This window comes from Leucoraja erinacea, chromosome 5, assembly GCF_028641065.1.
Source record: "Leucoraja erinacea ecotype New England chromosome 5, Leri_hhj_1, whole genome shotgun sequence".
Classification (NCBI taxonomy): Eukaryota; Metazoa; Chordata; class Chondrichthyes; order Rajiformes; family Rajidae; genus Leucoraja; species Leucoraja erinaceus.
Window position 1 is genome coordinate 90,731,420 of NC_073381.1, and position 20,491 is coordinate 90,751,910.

The 20,491-nt window shown below is 53.9% G+C and overlaps 1 protein-coding gene across 2 annotated transcripts; it reads right to left on the reverse strand.

Moving 5' to 3' along the window:
• Positions 1 to 2,547: 2,547 nt before the first annotated feature.
• rnf8 (ring finger protein 8, E3 ubiquitin protein ligase) lies at positions 2,548 to 15,627 on the reverse strand. Of its 2 annotated transcripts, none has more exons than XM_055636215.1 (6): positions 15,465 to 15,627; positions 13,582 to 13,710; positions 6,383 to 7,555; positions 5,424 to 5,516; positions 3,850 to 4,080; positions 2,548 to 2,741 (listed from the first exon to the last, which is right to left on the reverse strand). In XM_055636215.1, the coding sequence occupies exons 1-6, from the start codon at positions 15,603 to 15,605 to the stop codon at positions 2,739 to 2,741; spliced, it is 1,770 nt and encodes a 589-aa protein (XP_055492190.1). In that variant the 5' UTR covers positions 15,606 to 15,627; the 3' UTR covers positions 2,548 to 2,738. The 2 variants fall into 2 exon arrangements, with proteins under 2 accessions (XP_055492190.1, XP_055492189.1); XM_055636214.1 differs by having other exon boundaries at positions 2,548 to 2,744.
• Positions 15,628 to 20,491: the final 4,864 nt, after the last annotated feature.

A 20,491-nucleotide genomic window follows, 5' to 3' on the forward strand; every position in this document is an offset into this window, starting at 1 on the left:
CTGTTATAACAAGGGGGCGCTAGCAATGGTTGCCTCGCCAACAGTCTCTGTCCCTCTTTTGTTTATATATGTGTTAAATGTACGTTTTTAGTGTTCTTTAGCGTGTTTTGTGTGGGGGAGTTGGGGGAATCTTTTTCTAATCTCTTACCTCGACGGAGGTGCGATTTGTTTCCGTATCGTATCACTGTCCGCACTGCGGCCAAACATCGAGGAGTTGGCGGCCTTTGCTGGAGACTGATTTTGAGAACATCACCGTAGGAGCCTGCGGGACTTAACACCACGGAGCCCGCGATCTGTGGTCAGAGACCGACCGGGAACTCCAAGCCGCAGGAGCTTAGATCGCACCGACACGGGAGCTTCGATCGCAACGACACGGGAGCTTCAATTGCCCCCACGCGGGGTCTTCGATCCCTCTGTACATCAGTGCTGTTAAGAGTCATGCCACTATTTGTACATTTTCCTCTTACATTTGACCTCCCAAAGTGAAACATCACACACATGCTTGGATTAAATTTCCATCTGCCATTTCTCTGCCCATTTCTGTAGCTGATCTATATCCCGTTGTATTCTTTGACAGCGTTCCTCACAGTCTGCGACCCCTACAATTTTGGTGTAGTTTGCCAACTTACTAAACCTGTTTATGTTTAGTCATTCCTATATATAAAACAAACAACAGTCTATTTAATCTTCTGGAGCAGCCTACCATGGGGGACTTTATTTAACGCCTTCCTACAATCCATGTAGAGATTAGGGCAGCACGGTGGCGCAGCGGTAGAGTTGCTTCCTTACAGCGCCAGAGACCAGGATTTGATCCCGACTACGGGTGCTGTCTGTACAGAGCTTGTACGTTCTCCCTGTGACCGTGTGTGTTTTTCCTCCGAGATCTTCGGTTTCCTCCAACACTCCAAAGGCGAACAGGTTTGCAGGTTAATTGGCTTGGTATAAGTGTAAAATTGCCCCTAGTGTGTGTAGGGCAGTGTTAATGTGCGGGGATCACTGGTCGGTGTGGACTCGGTGGGCCGAAGGGCCTGTTTCAATGCTGTATCTCTGAACTAATCTAAACTAAAAATCCGTCACCTGATCAAGAAACAATCTTGTTGGTAAGTCACGACCCACGTACAAAACCATTCTGACTGTCCCTAATTCGCCCATTCTCTTCCAAACGGGAGTGAATCATCTTTCCCCATCCCTAAGAATCTTTTCCAATAGCTTCTCTTCCACTGATGTGAGGCTTTCCTGCCTGTAATTCCTTCCACTTCCCTTCTTAAACAAAGGAACAATATTGGCTGGTCTCCAGCCCTCTGGGACCTCGCCTGTGACTGGAGAAAATGCAAAGATCTTTATCAAGGTCCCTGCAATCTCCTCTCCTGCTTCTCTTAATTAGCTGTGATCGATCCCACCAAGCCCTGGAGATTTATCCACCTTAATGCTCTTATGCTGATTGCCCCAACGTCTGTAAAGTGAACCGGTCATTGCGCATTAGTATTCTCCGCACTGATCTCACTGTCCACCTCCATGTGAAAACAGATAGAAATAACTCACTCACACCTCATCGACCACTCCTGACTCCAAGCACAAATTCCATCTTTTATTCTTCAACGGGCCTGGCTCCCCCTTCGTTACTCTTGTTTTTAACAGAGGTATAAAAACCTTTGGGATTTTCTTTAATCTGGCTCTGCGCATGGCCCCTTTTGGCTCATTCTAATCTCCCGCTGGTGTTCTTTCCTGCTTGCTTTATATTCCTCAAAGGTCGTGTCTGATTTCACCTTACATGCGTTTCCTTATGAACCACACGCACCACCTTCTTGGTCACATGACCTCACCTTGCCATCCGTATCCCTCCTCCTTAGACACTTAACACTTGGAGCCTGCCGGCCTTGAACTATGATCAGCAGGCCTTTAAACAACTCCCATCTCAGATGCAGACTTACCCAATAACAAGGGGGCACAAGGAACTGCAGGTGCTGGTTTAACAAATAAAGACACGTGGTGCAGGAGTAACTCAGCAGGACTGACAGTATCTCTGGAGAACATGGATAGGTGACGTTTCAGGGGTCAGGACATTTCTAAGAGAAGAAGGGTCTCGACCCGAATCGTCGCCAATCCCTTCTCTCCATAGATGCTGCCTCACCCGCTGAGTTACTCCAGCATTTTGTGTCTAGTTAATGTTTTCACACGGTGGGGAAATGGAACAAGCTGCCAGAGGAGATAGTTGAGGCAGGTACTATATTATCATTTAAGACATTTGGACACTTTCATGAATAGGACGGGTTTAGAGGAATGTGGGCCAAATGCAGCCAATTAGCTGATGGGGCATCTTGGTTGGCATGGATGTTAAGGGCCTGTTTCTGCGCTGTACGATATGATGAGCTACCATCAAACACAGCAATTCGCCCAATATGTCTTCCTCACCCCCCACTCTATACCTCCTCCCGATCCCCTCCCCTCCAGTCCCGTTGCCGCCCCCCCCCCCCCCCCCCCGTCCCCCTCCCCACTCATCCGCAGCCCAACCCCTGCTCAGCACACCAGGTCTCTCCTCACAACCTTTATTTGACAGACCACTCTCACTGTCATTCTCCCACTGTCATTCTCCCCCACCTCCCACAGTCCATGTTGCCCCTGCCCCCACCAGGGGTAGGGCTGAGGCCCCCGCCCCACCTCCTCCTCAGCTGGCTGGCTGGCGCAGGGGGGGGGCCGACCCCCTGGGGTCCCGGAAAATCTGCGTCCACCGTCTACCGTCACTGCTGGGGGGGGGCAAGAGGGACAGGTCAGTAGAGAGACCACCACCCCCTGACTGAAACATACCCCCCCACCACACTCCCCCCAGCACACATCTCTGCAGTTCGGTCCAGCCCCCCTTCCACAGACCATCCCCCATCCCCACAGCCCCCTCCCCCCCCTACCCCCGCCACTGACCTGTGGGGCCGGCTCCAGCCAGGAGCTGTTCCACAGTCCAGCTCTTCCCGGCACCTGCCCATCTCCCTTCCCCCCCAGCCCATCTCTACCCCCCTGGCCTTTTGTCTCCCACCCAGCCCGTCTCCCACGCTCCTCAGCCCATCTCTCCCCCCCCCCCCCCCCCCCCCCACCCCCCCCCAGCCCGTCTGTCTCAATAGACAATAGGTGCAGGAGTAGGCCATTCGATCCTTTGAGCCAGCACCGCCATTCAATGTGATCATGGCTGATCATCCACAATCAGTACCCCGTTCCTGCCTTCTCCCCATATCCCCTGACTCCGCTATCTTTAAGAGCCCTATCTAGCTCTCTCTTGAAAGTATCCAGAGAAGCGGCCTCCACCGTCCTATGAGGCAGAGAATTCCACAGACTCACAACTCTCTGTGAGATAAAGTGTTTCCTCATCTCCGGTCTAAATGGCTGACTCCTTATTCTTAAACTGTGGCCCCTGGTTCTGGACTCCCCCAACATCGGGAACATGTTTCCTGCCTCTAGCGTGTCCAAACCCTTAATAATCTTATGTGTTCAATAAGATACCCTCTCATCCTTCTAAATTATACAAGCCCAGCCGCTCCATTCTCTCAGCATATGACAGTCCCGCCATCCCGGGAATTAACCTTGTAAACCTACGCTGCACTCACTCAATGGCAAGAATGTCCTTCCTCAAATTGGGAGACCAAAACTGCACACAATACTCCGGGTGTGGTCTCACTAGGGCTCTATACAACTGCAGAAGGACCTCTTTGCTCCAATACTCTCCCTCCCCCCCCCCCAGCCCATCTGTCTGCCCTGACAGCTCGTCACCCCCCCCTCCCTTCCCCAGCTACTTCTCCCCACCCCACAAACCAGCCCTCCCTTTCCCCCAGCCCACCCATCCCCCCCACCCCCGTCACTGACCTGTGTGTGTCTCTCGGTGCTGCACCCGTCGGGGGCCGGGGTCAGGGCCGGAGGTGGTGGTGGGTGTGGGGGTCCGGTCCGGGCCAGCAGCCGCTCCACGCAGTCGTCCAGCACATGCGAGCGGGTCTGCCAGCGGATGGGCCGGCGGCACATCGGGCACTCGGGCCGACGGCGAGACCACTCCCCGATACACGACCCACAGAAACTGTGTGAGCAGCCTAGGGTCACCGCCTGCAGGGGGAGAGGGCACAGGGTCACCGTCTGCAGGGGGAGAGGGCACAGGGTCACAGAGGGCATAGGGACACTGCCTGCAGGGGGAGAGGGCACAGGGTCACCGCCTGCAGGGGGAGAGGGCACAGGGTCACTGCCTGCAGGGGTAGCGGGCATAGGGTCATAGGGTCACTGGCTGGAGGGGGAGAGGGCACAGGGTCACCGCCTACAAGGGGAGAGGGCACAGGGTCACTGTCTGGAGGGGGAGAGGGCACAGGGTCACAGCCTGCAGGAGAGGGCACAGGGTCACTGTCTGCAGGGGGAGAGGGCACAGGGTCACCGCCTACAAGGGGAGAGGGCACAGGGTCACTGTCTGCAGGGGGAGAGGGCATAGGGTCACAGGGTCACTGCCTGCAGGGGTAGAGGGCACAGGGTCACTGTCTGCAGGGGGAGAGGGCACAGGGTCACTGCCTGCAGGAGAGGGCACAGGGTCACTGTCTGCAGGGGGAGAGAGGGCACAGGGTCACAGGGGTCACCGCCTGCAGGGGGAGAGGGCACAGGGTCACCGCCTGCAGGGGGAGAGGGCACAGGGTCACTGTCTGCAGGGGGAGAGGGCACAGGGTCACTGCCTGCAGGAGAGGGCACAGGGTCACTGTCTGCAGGGGGAGAGGGCACAGGGTCACAGGGTCACTGCCTGCAGGAGAGGGCACAGGGTCACTGTCTGCAGGGGGGAGGGCACATGGTCACAGGGTCACCGCCTGCAGGGGGAGAGGGCTCAGGGTCACTGTCTGCAGGGGTAGAGGGCACAGGGTCACTGCCTGCAGGGGGAGAGGGCACAGGGTCACCGCCTGCAGGGGGAGAGGGCACAGGGTCACTGCCTGCAGGGGGAGAGGGCACAGGGTCACCGCCTGCAGGGGGAGAGGGCACAGGGTCACTGCCTGCAGGGGAAGAGGGCATAGGGTCACCGCCTGCAGGGGGAGAGGGCACAGGGTCACCGCAGAGAGAGGTGACCCTGCAGGGGGAGAGGGCCCTCCCACTCCCTGCCCCATCCTCTCCCCACCACAGACCCTCTCTCACCCATGGGTCTCTTCCCCTCTCCCTCTCTGCACGGGATTGTTCCCCCCACCACCATGGCCCTGCAACCCCACCCCTCACTCTCCCCACGCGAACGTAGCTCCATATCCTCCCTCCCCACCCTGGTTGCCCCCCCTCCCGCCCCATCGTGGCCTCTCCCCATGGGTCCTTGCACCCCTCCCGGGTGTGTTGCCCTCCACCCCCTCCTAATCCGTCCCGCACCCCCGTGCCCCCCCCCCCCCCCTCCGATCCTCCCCCCCTCCCCCCGCGTCCGCCCCCCCCCCCCTCACCTGCACGAAGTGCTGGGAGCAGATGATACACTGCAGCTCGTTCTCCAGCAGCTCACTGAGCCGGGTCTCCGCACTCTCCCCACACCCCCCCGCCTGCGGGGAGAGGGCACAGGGTCAAGGTCAAGGTCAGTGCCCGGGGTGGAGTCACAGCTCAGAGCGGTCACTAACCCCACACCCCCCCTGTCCACGAGGTGAGGGGTCAGGGTCAGTGTCCTGGGTGGGGTCACGGTCAAAGGTGGAGGGGAAAACCAGGCCCCTCACTGTGCCCACTGCTCACCTGCGTGTGGGGAGTGGGCACAGGGTCAGGGTGCGTGCCGGGGGCAGGGGTCGGGCTGCCCTGCCACCGTGCTCCAGGTCAGGGCGGGAGGACTAGCACCGAGCGTGGGCCATGGCACGGCGTAGAGTCCAGGCCGCTCGCCATCCCTCACCCCACGAGAACGTAGCTCCATATCCTCACCCCCACCCCTCCACTCCCCTCCCCTCCCCGAGCAGCCCACTCACAACATCCTTATCGGATTACAAGCTCAACCCACAACCCCACCACCTAGTGACGGGGATGGGTAGAGGGGCTGAGGGTAGGGGGTGAGAGTTAGTGAGCGAGAGTGTCAGTGAGAGAGTGTGAACGAGATAGTGTCACCGAGAGAGAGGGTGCGAGTGAGTGGAGAGTGTACGTGTGAGAGTTGTGTTTGAATGAGCAAGAGTGTGAGCGAGTGTGTGAGCAAGTGAGTGTTTGTGTGCTAGTGTGTGTGAGTGAGCAAGTGTGAGCGAGCGTGTGTGAGTGAGCGAGTGTGTGAGCGAGAGTGTGTGAGCGAGTTTGAGCAAGTGTGAGCGAGTGTGCGAGCGAGAGTGTGTGATTGTGTGAGCAAGAGTGTGAGTGTGATTTGGAGAATGAGTGAGTGTGTGAGATTTGGAGAGTGTGCGTGTGAGAATGTATCTGTGTGGCAGGGTGATCACGGTACCTGTGGTTGCTGTTCATCTGCCAGGCGACTATCATCACAGACTCCACGTGCCAGCTTCCGGTCTCCGAATCCCTGGTTCTTATCCTGGTCACCGTGTTGCCGGTCTCTCTCAGGCCCCGGGCCCCGCACTGCGTCTATGTGCCCTGGGTCCCTCTCAGCCCCCGGGAACTCTCTCTGCTCACTCTGTCCCATGCTACTCTGTCCCTGGCCACCCGCTGTCCCCAGACCTCGCGCTGTGTCTCTGTATCCCAGGTCTGTCTCTGGCCCTGGATCCCGCTCTGTGTCTCTGTCTGACTCAGGGCCCTGAGCTGTGTCTCTCTCTGTTCCCGGGCCCTGAGCTGTGTCTCTCTCTGTTCCCGGGCCCCGCTCTGTGTCTCTCTCTAACTCAGGGCCAGGTGCGGTGTCCCTCTCAGGGCCCGGTGCGGTGTCTCTGTCTGACTCAAGGCCCCGCTCTGTGTCTCTCTCTGACTCAAGGCCCCGCTCTGTGTCCCTCTCTGACTCAGGGCCCGGTGCAGTGTCCCTCTCTAACTCAGGGCCAGGTGCGGTGTCCCTCTCTAACTCAGGGCCAGGTGCGGTGTCTCTGTCTGACTCAAGGCCCCGCGCTGTGTCTCTCTCTGACTCGGGGGCCCGCGCTGTGTCTCGGACTGTTCCAGGGCCAGGCGCTGTGTCCCTCTCTGACTCAGGGCCCGGTGCAGTGTCTCTGTCTGACTCAAGGCCCCGCTCTGTGTCCCTCTCTGACTCAGGGCCCCGCTGTGTGTCTGTGTCTGACTCAAGGCCCCGTGCTGTGTCCCTCTGTGTCCCCAGACCCTGCCGTGTGTCTCTCTCTGACTCAGGGCCCGGTGCAGTGTCTCTCTGTGGCCCCGGTGCAGTGTGGGGCTGTAGCTGATCCTCGCTGAGCCGCTGCACCTTGCTGCTGCTGCCCGCGTTGTCCTGCGTGGCTCCCAGCTCAGTGTCCCGGCTCTCCAGCTTGCGCTTGGCGCGGCCCCTTGGCGGCGGTGGCGGTGACGTGGCGGTGCTCCCAGCGCCCGGTGCCCTCCGCACCACACGGTACTCAAACTCGGCCTGCTTGTGCTGCTCCACGGGCACCCCCAGCTGTACCACGTCACCCTCACACAGTGCCCGCGGCTGGTGCGCCACCAGGCGGCATCCGTTCACCCACACACCGTTCACACTCTGTACAGCAAGGACACATCATCATCACAGGAGACCCAGTGAACACTGACCCCCTCACTGGGAGACCCCCCCTCAATCACACTGCCCCCCCCCCCACTCACACTGACCCCATCTCACTCACTGACCCTCCCCAATCACACTGCCCCCCCCCTCACTCACTCACACTGCCCCCCCACCACTCGCAGACCCCTCCTCACTCACTGACCCTCCCCCCAATCACACTGACCCCCCCTCAAATACACTGACCCCCTCACTCACTCACACTGCCCCCTCTCACTCACTGACCCCCCTCAATCACACTGACCCCCCTCACTCACTCACACTGCCCCCCCCCCTCAATCACACTGCCCCCCTCAATCACACTGCCCCCCCCCCCCCACTCACACTGCCCCCTCCTCACTCACTGACCCTCCCCCCAATCACACTGACCCCCCCTCAAATACACTGACCCCCCCACTCACACTGCCCCCCCCCCTCACTCACTCACTCACACTGCCCCCTCTCACTCACACTGACCCCCCCCCCCTCACTCAGTGACACCCCCTCACTCACTGTGACCCCCCCTCCCCCACTCTCAGGGCCAATTTACACTTATACCAAAACAATCAACCTGCAAACCTGTACGTCTCTGGGGTGTGGGAGATCTGAAGATCTCGGAGAAAAGCCACGCGGTCTCTGGGAGAACGTACAAACTCCCTACAGCCAGGTCTCCGTCGCTGCAAGCGCTGTAATGGGCCTGTCCCAATTAGGCGATTTTTTTCGGCGACTGTCATAGTCATAGCAGGTTGCCGGACTATGCCAATATGTACAACAACCTACCACCTAGTCGACGTCCAGCTACGGCAAGCGACCAACAACCGGCGACCCATTAGGACGTCCACCTACGACCTCACCTACGGAGCTTATGTCCACCAAGCTACGACAAGGTAAGACAATTAAGTCGCCAGTACCTGTCGCCGGTTGACGAAAGTAGTCGCCAGTGGAATTCACCGAAGTCCGCACCGGCGACAACCTACGTCATCCTGGCGGCAACCTACGACAACACCTACGTCAGGAGAAGACAAGCTACGCTCATTGGCGTCAAGCCAACTGTCGACGAAACGTTTCAAACATTTCAAATTCCAGCGGCGACCAGAAAAACGCTACGACTGTTTGGGCGACTGAGAAGACTACTCACGACCATACAGGCGTCACCCCGGCGACCATGTGGCAACAGCCTAGTCGCCTAAAAAATAGCCTAAGTGGGACAGGGGCATAAGGCAGCAACTTTACCGCTGTACCACCATGCCGCTGTGTGGACTTTCTCTAAAGACGTGCGGGTTTGTAGGTTAAATGACTTCTGTAAATTCTCCCTGGTGTGCAAGATGCGAAAGTGGGATAACATAGAACTGGTGTACGGGTGATCGATGATCGATGATCGGCATGGACTCAGTGGACCGAAGGGCCTGTTTCCACGCTGTATCCCCCGCAGATTCTGGTCAAATCTTGCCCCACTCACCTTAAGACAATGTCCTTTGGTTCTTGATTCCCCTACACTGGATAAAAGACTGCAATCACCCGATCTATTTCCCTTACGAGTTTCTACCTGTGACACCACCTTCAGGGAACTATGTACACTCCCTCTGCACTGCAACATACCCCAGAGCTCATACAATTCACTGTGAAGTTCCTGCCCTGGTTTGACTTCCCAAAACACAACACCTCACTCTAATCTGCATTAAACACCATGAACCCCAACCTAGCCCACATGCCCAGCTGATCAAGATCTTGCTGTAATTTTTCACCATCAACAATACCACAAATTTTAGTGTCACCCACCAACGTATTCATCACGCCTTGTATGTTCTCATCCAAATCGTTGATTATAAACACCAGACAATCCCAACCAAAGATCCTATAGCAAGCAAGATAGTCCACTCTACAAAAAAGACGTAGTACGGTCATGGGCAGATTCATGGGTAATTTAAGGCCCCATTTCCGGAACCGGCTTCCGTCTCCGCACCAAAGATCCCATAGGATAATAGTGCGGAGAAGGAAGCCGGTTACGGAAACATCCTCGTAAAAATAAAAGTTATTTGGTAAAAATCTTCTCCTCATTTTCAGAATTTTAATTTATTAACACAAACTGTTCCCCCGCAACGTTGATTACACTGCGAGTTGGGTCGGGTCAGGTCGGGTCCGGTTACTGACATGGATGAAAACTAGGCCCACGTTCATAGAAACATAGAAACATAGAAAGTAGGTGCGAGAGTAGACCACCAGGTCCGTCGAGCCTGCACCGCCATTCGCTCATGGCTGAACACTAAACAGACACACTTACCCACAAACAGTAGACACAAGACACAGAACACAAGACACTACCCTCCCCTTTATACCGCTATCACCCCTCTCCACCCCAAGAACCTCGTGATCTCCTGGGGGAGGCAAAAAACCGGATAAAAACCCAGGTCCAATTCGGGAAAAAAAAACGGGAAATTCCTCTCCGACCCCAATCCAGGCGATCGACACTTGTCCAGGAGATCACTCAGGTCTTACTATACTAACCATACCTAGGTCCATATCCCTGCCCTCTCCCCGTAGCCCCTTATCCCCTTGGCAGCTAAAAAACCATCTATTTTAGTCTTAAATATATTTAAAGTTTCTGCTTCCACTGCTCCCTGGGGCAGTGAATTCCATAAATTAACCACCCTCTGGGTGAAGAAGTTCTTCCTCATCTCAGTTTTAAAAGAGCCCCCCCTTATTCTGCAACTATGTCCCCTAGTTCTAGTTTCCCCAATCATTGGGAACATCCTCGGTGCATCCACCCGATCAAGGCCCCTCACGATCTTATATGTTTCAATGAGATCGCCTCTCATTCTTCTAAACTCCAAAGAGTAGAGTTCCAGCCTACTTAACCTTTCCTCATATGTCAATCCCCTCATTGCAGGAATTAATCTTGTAAACCTTCGCTGCACTGCCTCCAGGGCTAGTACATCCTTTCTTAAGTATGGACCCCAGAACTGTACACAGTATTCCAAATGTGGTCTCACTAATACTGTGTACAGCTGCAGCAAGACCTCCGTGTTTTTATACTCAATCCCCCTAGCAATAAAAGCCAAAACTCCATTGGCCTTCCTGATTGCTTGCTGCACCTGCATACTAACTTTCAGTGATTCATGTACTAATACCCCTAGATCCCTTTGCGTTGCATTACAACGCAACTCCTCCTCATTTAGAAAATAACTTGCCCTATCATTTTTTTTCCCAAAGTGAATGACTTCACATTTATTAGTATTAAATTTCATCTGCCAAGTTGTTGCCCACTCACCTAGCTTATCTATATCCTTTTGCAGACTCTTCCTATCGTCCTCATCCCCTACTTTTCCTCCCATTTTTGTATCGTCCGCAAATTTTGATATTTAAACTTGGTTCCCTCCTCCAAATCGTTTATATAAATTGTGAACAACTGGGGTCCCAGCACCGACCCTTGCGGAACCCCGCTAGTTACCGGTTGCCATCCCGAGTATGAACCATTTATCCCCACTCTCTGCTTCCTATTTGTTAGCCAATCCTCTACCCATGCTAATATATTACCCCCAATCCCATAATTTTTTATTTTTAGCAATAGTCTCTTATGTGGCACCTTGTCAAAAGCCTTTTGGAAGTCCAAGTATACCACATCCACCGTTCCCCTTTATCCACCCGGGTTGTTACTTCCTCAAAGAATTCGAGCAGATTCGTTTAAACAGGACTTCCCCTTCACAAAACCATGCTGGTTCTGTCCGATGAAGTCATGTTTTATCCAAGTGCCCCGTTAGTGTTTTCTTTAATAATTGTCTCTAACATTTTACCCACCACCGATGTTAGACTAACCGGTCTATAGTTACCCGCCTGTTTGTCTGTTTGTCTGTTTACTTCCTTTTTTAAATATAGGTGTTACATTGGCCATTTTCCAATCCACTGGGACCGTTCCTGCCTCCAGGGAGTTTTGGAAAATTATCACCAATGCATCCACAATCCCCACCGCTATCTCCCTCAAGACCCTTGGATGTAATCCATCAGGCCCAGGGGATTTATCCTCCTTCAGTCTCATTAATTTACCTAATACCACCTCCTTGGTGATCTTAATAGTATTTAGCTCCTCCATTCCTACCGCCCCCTGTTTATCCAGCGTTGGAATATTTTTTGTGTCTTCTATGGTGAAGACTGATACAAAATAATCGTTTAATGCCTTTGCCATTTCCATGTTCCCCACCAACAACTCTCCAGTCTCACCCTCCAATGGACCAACGTTCACCTTAGCCACCCTTTTTCTTTTTATATAGCTATAAAAACTCTTACTATTAGTTTTTATGTTGTTCGCTAAATTCCTTTCATAGTCTATTTTCCCCGTCTTAATTAATCTCTTAGTTATTTTTTGCTGACCTTTAAATGCTTCCCAATCCTCTACCCTCCCACTATCTCTGGCTACCTTATATTCTTATACATCCCTCCCACACTCCCCTTATATCCTTATGTTCAGTTCCGTTGCTGGGATCTGTGAATAACTGTGCACAGTTCCCTGAAAGTGGAATCTCATGTAGATAGGGTGGTAAAGAAAGCTTTTGGTGTGCTGGCCTTTATAAATCAGAGCATTGAGTATAGAAGTTGGAATGTAATGTTAAAATTGTACAAGGCATTGGTGAGGCCAATTCTGGAGTATGGTGTACAATTTTGGTCGCCTAATTATAGGAAGGATGTCAACAAAATAGAGAGAGTACAGAGGAGATTTACTAGAATGTTGCCTGGGTTTCAGCAACTAAGTTACTGAGAAAGGTTGAACAAGTTAGGGCTTTATTCTTTGGAGCGCAGAAGGTTAAGGGGGGACTTGATAGAGGTTTTTAAAATGATGAGAGGGATAGACAGAGTTGACGTGGAAAAGCTTTTCCCACTGAGAGTAGGGAAGATTCAAACAAGGGGACATGACTTGAGAATTAAGGGACTGAAGTTTAGGGGTAACATGAGGGGGAACTTCTTTACTCAGAGAGTGGTAGCTGTGTGGAATGAGCTTCCAGTGAAGGTGGTGGAGGCAGGTTTGTTTTTATCATTTAAAAATAAATTGGATAGTTATATGGACGGGAAGGGAATGGAGGGTTATGGTCTGAGCGCAGGTATATGGGACTAGGGGAGATTATGTGTTCGGCACGGACTAGAAGGGTCGAGGTGGCCTGTTTCCGTGCTGTAATTGTTATATGGTTATATGGTTTTATATGGTTGCGTACTACACGTCAGCCCATTGCATTTAGCAGGAGTGGTCGATCTTGCTCCGCTGTAGGACCGTTGCTCCCAACACCACTAGTCACAGACCTCCAGTCCGAAAAACAGCCTTCCACCATTACCCTCTGCTTCCTTCCATGAAGCCAATTCTTTATCCAGTCAGCTAGCTCTCCCTGGATCCCATCTGTACTGGGGGGGGGGAGTGAGCCAGGGTGGGGGCCGGCGCAGGTGGGGAGTGACCAAGGTACAGGTACTGGGCAGAGAGATCTGCCACGTGGGAGAGATGAAACAAGAGAGACAGGGCGACGGACCCCTGTGGAAGCCAGAACGGGCAAGTGCAGGGGGCGGACAGTGTGAGGAGGGGGAGCAGGATGAAGGGAAAATGGGCCCAGGGTGTGGACCAGCATGGGGATTACAGGGGCAGGGGAGACGGCAGGTGCTGCAACCCAGCATGTCGGGCAGTGACTGTGGGGGGGACGGGGGACAGGCAGGGACTCATCCAGCCTGGCACCTCCAGGCCTGGACCCCCGACACTGAGGCCGCTGAGTACTGCCACCCAGCCCCTGCCTCCCCACCACACCACATCCCTCCCACACTCCCCCTCCCTCTGTCACAGCTCCATCTGACGGGTGGGGGGGGGGGGGGGGGAGATGAGCCAGGACAAAGCAGGGGGACGTGTGAGGGGAGGGGGATGGGCATGGATGGATGGGGAAATGATGGGAAGGACTGGGGAGACAGGCGGGTGGTGATGGGGCTGTGTGGCAGATTTCCGCGGACGGGCAGGCACCCACCTGGTTGTCGGTGACGGTGCAGGTTCCGACGGCGGTCAGACGGAAGCAGCAATGGTTGCGCGAGATCATCAGGGGACTGTCCTTGGCCACGAGCTGGTGGGTCACCCCCAAGCCCCGGCCCAGCGTTACCTACAGAGGAGGCAGTCCGTCACAGAGCTCACCCGAGCACCCCACTATCCCAGCAGTTTCAGTCCCAGCACCCACAGTCCCAGCACCCACAGTCCCAGCACCCACCGTTCCAGCAATCACCCACAGTCCGTCACAGAACACACCCGGTGTGAGAGACTGTGTGTGTGGGGGAGGGGGGGCGGCAGAGTGGGGTGTGCAGAGTGTGACAGACTGTGGGGGGGGGGAGGGGGGGAGCGGTATGACAGACTGTGGGTTGGTTTTGATTGGATTAGTTTGCGGTGGGTGATTTGCTGAATTAATTTGACGTATTGGCTGACTGATGGACCAACAGGGGTTGGAGGACTATGGATGGATGGCTGATGGAAGAAGGCAAGGGAGGGGAAGGAGGGAGATTTGATGGATGCCATGTTGACTTGTTGGATTGACAGGCTGATTTGATCGACGAGTCAGGTGAGGTTGATGAATCGAGTTAAGAGTCAAGAGTGTTTTATTGTCATATGTCCCGGACGGGACAATGAAATTCTTACTTACTGCAGCATAACAGAATATATGAATATTTAAACATTGCATATAACAGGGGGGGAAAAAAGAAAAAGTTCAATAAATACCAAATATAGTGCAAATAACAAATAATAATATAGTCTTTTGCAGTTCAGAGCTCAGACCTTATTCATTGTATTTAATACAACCTGATGGCTGTGGGGAAGATGCTGTTCCTGAACCTGAACGTTACCGTCTTCAGGCTCCTGTACCTTCATCCTGATGGCAGTGGTGAGATGAGTGTGGGTCCTTGATCATTTTGGCTGCCCTTTTGAGGCAACGACTATGATAGATCCCATGGATGGTGGGGAGGTCAAAGCCGGTGATGGACTGGGCAGGGGTCACAACCTTTTGTAGTCTTTTTCGCTCCTGGACGTTCAAGTTGCCGAACCAGGCCACGATGCAATGAAGTTGATCATAAAGTCATAAGTGATAGGAGCAGAATTAGGCCATTCAGCCCATCAAGTCCACTCCGCCATTCAATCATGGCTGATCTCTGCCTCCTAATCCCCATTTTCCTGCCTTCTCCCCATAACCCTTGTCACCCATTCTAATCAAGAATACGTCTATCTCTGTCTTGAATACATCCACTGACTTGGCCTCCACAGCCCTCCGTGGCAACGAGTTCCACAGATTCACCACCCTCTGACTAAAGATGGTTTGATGGATGAGCTGCGTCTATTAGTGGGTCAGATTGATGGACGGGGTTGGAAGGGAGGAAGCGAGATTCGATGAATCGGGTTGACCTGATGCCTTAGCCCAGTTGACTTGTTGGGACGAGTCGCGTTGATGGAAGGAGCCAAGGAGTGATTGAGGGAGCGATCGGCTTGGTGTGCGGTGGGTGATTAATTTAATGGATTGGCTGACTGATGGATCGCATCCATCGAGGGGTCAGGTTGGTGGATTGACAGGTCGGGTTGCTGGATAACACCAGTGCACGGCATCATAAGTAATAGGAGCAGAATTAGGCCATTCAGCCCATCAAGTCTACTCTGCCATTCGGCCCATCGTGGCTGTTCTATCTCTCCATCCTATCCCCATAAACTCTGGACACTCCCACTGGTGGGAACATCCTCTCGATCCAAGCCTTTCACTGCTATAACCAAAGATTATAGAGCAGAAATCTTTGGTTGTATTAAACAGTGGGGACCGAGCGAGGAGAGCCCGGTGGTGACGGGGACAACATTCCCTCCCTCCCTCCCCGGCTCCAGTACCTCGTTCCCCGGCAGCAGTTGCAGCCGCTGTCCCGGCGGGTCTCCGCCCAGTCTCTCCAGACACCAGTCGGTGTGTCCGTGTCCGTGTCCGTGTCCGTGTCCGTGTCCGCTGCCGCTGCCGCTGCCCAGCTCCACCGCCATCTTCCCGCTCCCTCGGCAACGCCGCCCCCTCCCCCCGCTCCTCCAGCATCGCTTCATCCAACACCGAGCGCATCGACCAGGCAGTCATCCAGCGGAGTCATCCAGCGCTCCTCCATCGACCACCGAGCGCATCGATCACTCCTCTAGGATCTTAGAAACATAGAAACATAGAAATTAGGTGCAGGAGTAGGCCATTCGGCCCTTCGAGCCTGCACCGCCATTCAATATGATCATGGCTGATCATCCAACTCAGTATCCCGTACCTGCCTTCTCTCCATACCCCCTGATCCCTTTAGCCACAAGGGCCACATCTAACTCCCTCTTAAATATAGCCAATGAACTGGCCTCAACTACCCTCTGTGGCAGAGAGTTCCAGAGATTCACCACTCTCTGCGTGAAAAAAGTTCTTCTCATCTCGGTTTTAAAGGATTTCCCCCTTATCCTTAATCTTTGTCCAGGACCTTCTGTCAAGTCAAGTTTATTTGTCACATACACATACGAGATGTGCAGTGAAATGAAATGTCACCTCCCTCACTCACAGGCTGAAGCTCGATCCCCCCCACCCCCCCCCCACCAGCCCCAGCCCCCACCACCCACCCCCCAACCAGCACCAGCCCCACCCCACCCCCAACCCCAGCACCATCCCCCACCACCCCCATCCCCACCCCCAACCCCCACCCCAAACTCAGCCCCAAACCCCAACCCCAACCCCAAAGGTCTGACTGACCCCCATTGCATTTCACACCTTCAAGGTCGGCTGAGGAGCGGCAGGTGAAGTAGTGAGTGCGAGGATTGGCTGAGAAAGTAATCTCTTGGGGAGTTAATCAGTGTTTATTCAGCAGTGAGCAGACTTTGGCAAAAGTTATAGAGGGTGAGACGCAGTGAGGAAATAACAGGCAAGCCGATTCAGTGTGATGCTTGCAGGATGTGGGAGGACAGGGACACTGTTGGTGCCTCTGGCTGCTACAACTGTGGAAAGTGTGTCCAAGTACAACTCCTGAAGGACCGTGTTGGGGAATTGGAGAGGCAAATAGAGGACATCAGGATCACCTGGGAAAACGAGCGTTTCCCAGACAGGACCTACAGCGAGATCGTTACACTGAAGATACCCAAAGAAAGAAGGCAGGTGATGATAAGGAAGGGAAGGAAGCTTGGAGTACAGGAGACCCTGGGGAATGTGCCTCTTGAAAGCAGGTTCACCCTCTTGGAAGCTGTCGTGACTGAAGGCACTGTCGGTCTAAGCGGCGGACAGGTCTGGGAGTCAAAACGGGGCGTTGAACCAAAGCCGAACAGACAGACGTCAGGCAGAGCTGTGGTAGTCGGGAGCTACATCATGAGATGTACAGACATGGATTTCTGTGGCAACAGGCGGGAGTCAAGGATGGTGTGTTGCTTCCCTGGTGCCAGGATCCAGGACGTCACGGACCGATTGCAGAGCATCTGCAAGGGTGAAGGTGAGCAGCCGGAAGCGGTAGTGTATGTCGGCACAAATTACGTCGGGAAGAAGAGGAAAGAGATTCTACAGCGTGACATTAGAGAGCTCGGAAGAAGCTGAAAAGCTAGACCTCCTGGGTGGTTATCTCCGTTTTGCTTCCAGTTACTTGTGTTGGTGAGGGCAGGAACAGGGAGATAGGGGATCTGAATGTGTGGCTGAGGAGCTGGTGCAGGGGGCAGGGATTTAGATTCTTAGACCACTGGGAACTGTTTTGGGGCAAGGGTGAATTGTACAAAAGGGACAGGTGGCACCTTACAGGCGGGGGACCAGCATTCTGGCAGGCAGGTTTGCCTCAGCTACACGGGTGGGTTTAAACAAAATAGTGGGAGGGAGGTGACAAATTGGCAATACAAGGATGGAGTTAAAGAGTAAGGACGTATAGGGAAAGTTAAGAAAGACACCAGAATTAACGGGACAGAAAGCTCACAAATGGATAGGAGAGTATGGCCAAGTGAAATAGGAATCGATGTGAAAGGTGAGGTGAGTAATGGATTAAACGTATTATATATGAATGCACGAAGTACAAGAAGTAAAGTGGATGAGCTTGAATCTCAGTTAGAGATTGGTAGATATGACATTGTGGGGATTACAGAGACATGGCTGGGATCAGGACTGGGAACTGAATATTCGGGGTTATAAGTCCTATAGAAAGGACAGGCAGGTGGGCAGAGGAGGTGAGGTAGCTCTGTTGGGTAAGGAATGAAATTCAGTCCCTTGCGAGTGGTGATATAGGGACTGACGATGTAGAGTCGCTGTGGATAGAATTGAGGAATTGTGAAGGTAAGAACACACTAATGGGAGTTATCTACAGGCCTCCAAACAGTAGCCTGGAAATAGGGTGCAAGTTGCAGCAGGAGTTAAAATTGGCATTTAACAAAGGTACTGGGAGACTTCAATTGATCTGGGAAAATCAGGTTGGTTCTGGACCCCAAGAAAGAGAGTTTATAGAATGCCTCTATGGATTCTTAGAGCAGCTTGTACTGGAGCCTACCAGAGAGAAGGCAATACTGGATTTAGCGTTGTCTGATGAACCAGATTTAATAAGGGAACTCAATGTAAAGGAACCGAGGCAAAAACGAGGCAGATTATTATCCCGATGGTGTCAGATTCGGAAAAAGGGAAGTGCAACAAGACCTGGGTGTCCCTGTACACGAGTCACTGAAAGTATACATGCAGGTACAGCAAGCAGTGAAGAAAGCTAATGGCATGTTTGCCTTCCGAACAAGAGGATTTGAGTATAGGAGTAAAGAGGTCCTTCTGCAGTTGTATAAGGCCCTGGTGAGACCACATCTGGAGTATTGTGTGCAGTTTTGGTCTCCTAATTTGAGGAAGGACATCCTTGCTATTGAGGCAGTGCAGCGTAGGTTCATGAGGTTAATCCCCGGGATGGCGAAACTGTTATATGAGGAAAGATGGGGAAGACTGGGCTTGTATTTACTGAAATTTAGAAGGATGAGAGGATATCATAGAAATGTTTAAAATTATAAATGGACTGGACAAGCTAGATGCAGGAAAAATGTTCCCAATGTTGGGGGAATCCAGAACCAGGGGCAACAGTCTAAGAATAAAGGGATGGCCATTTAAAACCGAGATGAGAAAACACATTTTCACCCAGAGAGTTGTGAGTTTGTGTAATTCTCTGCCACAGAGGGCAGTGGAGGCCAATTCACTGGATGAATTTAAAAGAGAGTTGGAGAGAGTGGTATCAAGGGAAATGGGAAGAAGGCAGGCACGGGTTACTGATTGTGGACGATCAGCCATGATCACATTGAATTGCAGTGCTGACTGAATGGCCTCCTCCTGCACCTATTTTCTGTTTCTATCTTTGAATCATTTACAATCACCTTCCTCTTGCTATCAATGATCTATTCTACATTTTCCTTGAGCTGCATCCCCTTTGATATCTCGTTTTCACACCCTACCCTTCCTTATCTCTGTGTCTCTCCCTCTCCCCTGCCTCTTGACCCAAAACGCCACCCATTCCTTCTCTCCGGAGATGCTGCCAGTCCCGCTGAGTTACTCCAGCATTTTGTGTCTGTCTTTATTTATGGAGCACCGAGTGTAAGGAACCTGTGTGGGAAGGAACTGCAGATGCTGGTTTACACTGAAGATAGACACAAAAAGCTGGAGTAACTCAGCGGGACAGTCAATATCTCTGGAGAGAAGGTTTGGGTGACGTTCGGGGTCGAGAAGAAGGGCCTGAAGAAGGGTCCCGACCAGAAACATCACCTATCCATGTTCTCCAGAGATGCTGCCTGACCCACTGAGTTAGCATTTAGTGTCTATCACCGAGTCCAGCCAGTGCCCAGCAGAGCTCGAGTGTTATCGTTGCGGGACAGACACAACATCATCAGACTATGTTATCAATGTGCTCCCTTGCGACTGCTCTGCCCATCGACCTCTGGCAGCCCCGAGTGATGTTTGACCAAGTTAAACGGCGGCAACCGTGGGGCTGGCAATGCCCGTCGAGTTGCTGTTGGTGCGATTTGTTGTCATGCATCTTAAAGACTGCAGTGTGGGATTCCCATCTTGGAATTTCCCCTCCTCAGCCCCAACCCCCTCTAATCCCCCCCCCCCTCCCCCTTCCTCTCATCTCCCCTCCCCTCCCCTCTCCTCCCCTCATCCTCCCCTCTCCCCCTCCTCCTCTCATCCTCCCCTCCTCTCATCTCCCCTCATCCTCCCCTCCTCTCATCCTCCCTCTCCCCTCATCCTCCCCTCATCCTCCCCCTCCTCTCATCCTCCCCTCTCCCCTCCTCCTCTCATCCTCCCCTCCTCTCATCTCCCCTCATCCCCCCTCCTCTCATCTCCCCCTCTCCCCTCCCTCCCCTCCTCCTCCCCTCCTCTCCCCTCCTCTCATCCTCTCCCCTCCTCATCCTCCCCTCTCCCTCTCCCCTCATCCTCCCCTCCTCCTCCCCTCCCTCCTCCTCTCCCTCCCCCTCCCCTCCCTCTCCTCCCCTTCTCTCCTCCTCCTCCCCCTCCTCCTCTCCCTCTCCTCCTCCTCTCCCCCCCCTCATCCTCCCCCTCCCTCCCCTCCTCCCCTCCCCTCCTCCCCTCCTCTCATCTCCCCTCCCCTCCCCTCTCCCCTCCCCTCCCCTCCTCTCATCTCCCCCTCATCCTCCTCCCCTCTCCCCTCCCCTCCCTCCCCTCCCCTCCCCTCCCCTCCTCTCATCTCCCCTCCTCCTCCCCTCTCCCCTCCCCTCCTCTCATCTCCCCTCCCCTCATCCTCCCCTCCTCTCCCCTCCTCCCCTCCCCTCCCCTCCTCTCATCTCCCCTCCCTCCTCCCCCTCCCCTCCCCTCCCCTCCTCTCTCCCCCTCCCCCCCTCCCCTCCTCCTCCCCTCCCCTCCTCTCCTCTCCTCTCTCCCCTCCCACATCCCCTCCCCTCCCTCCGCT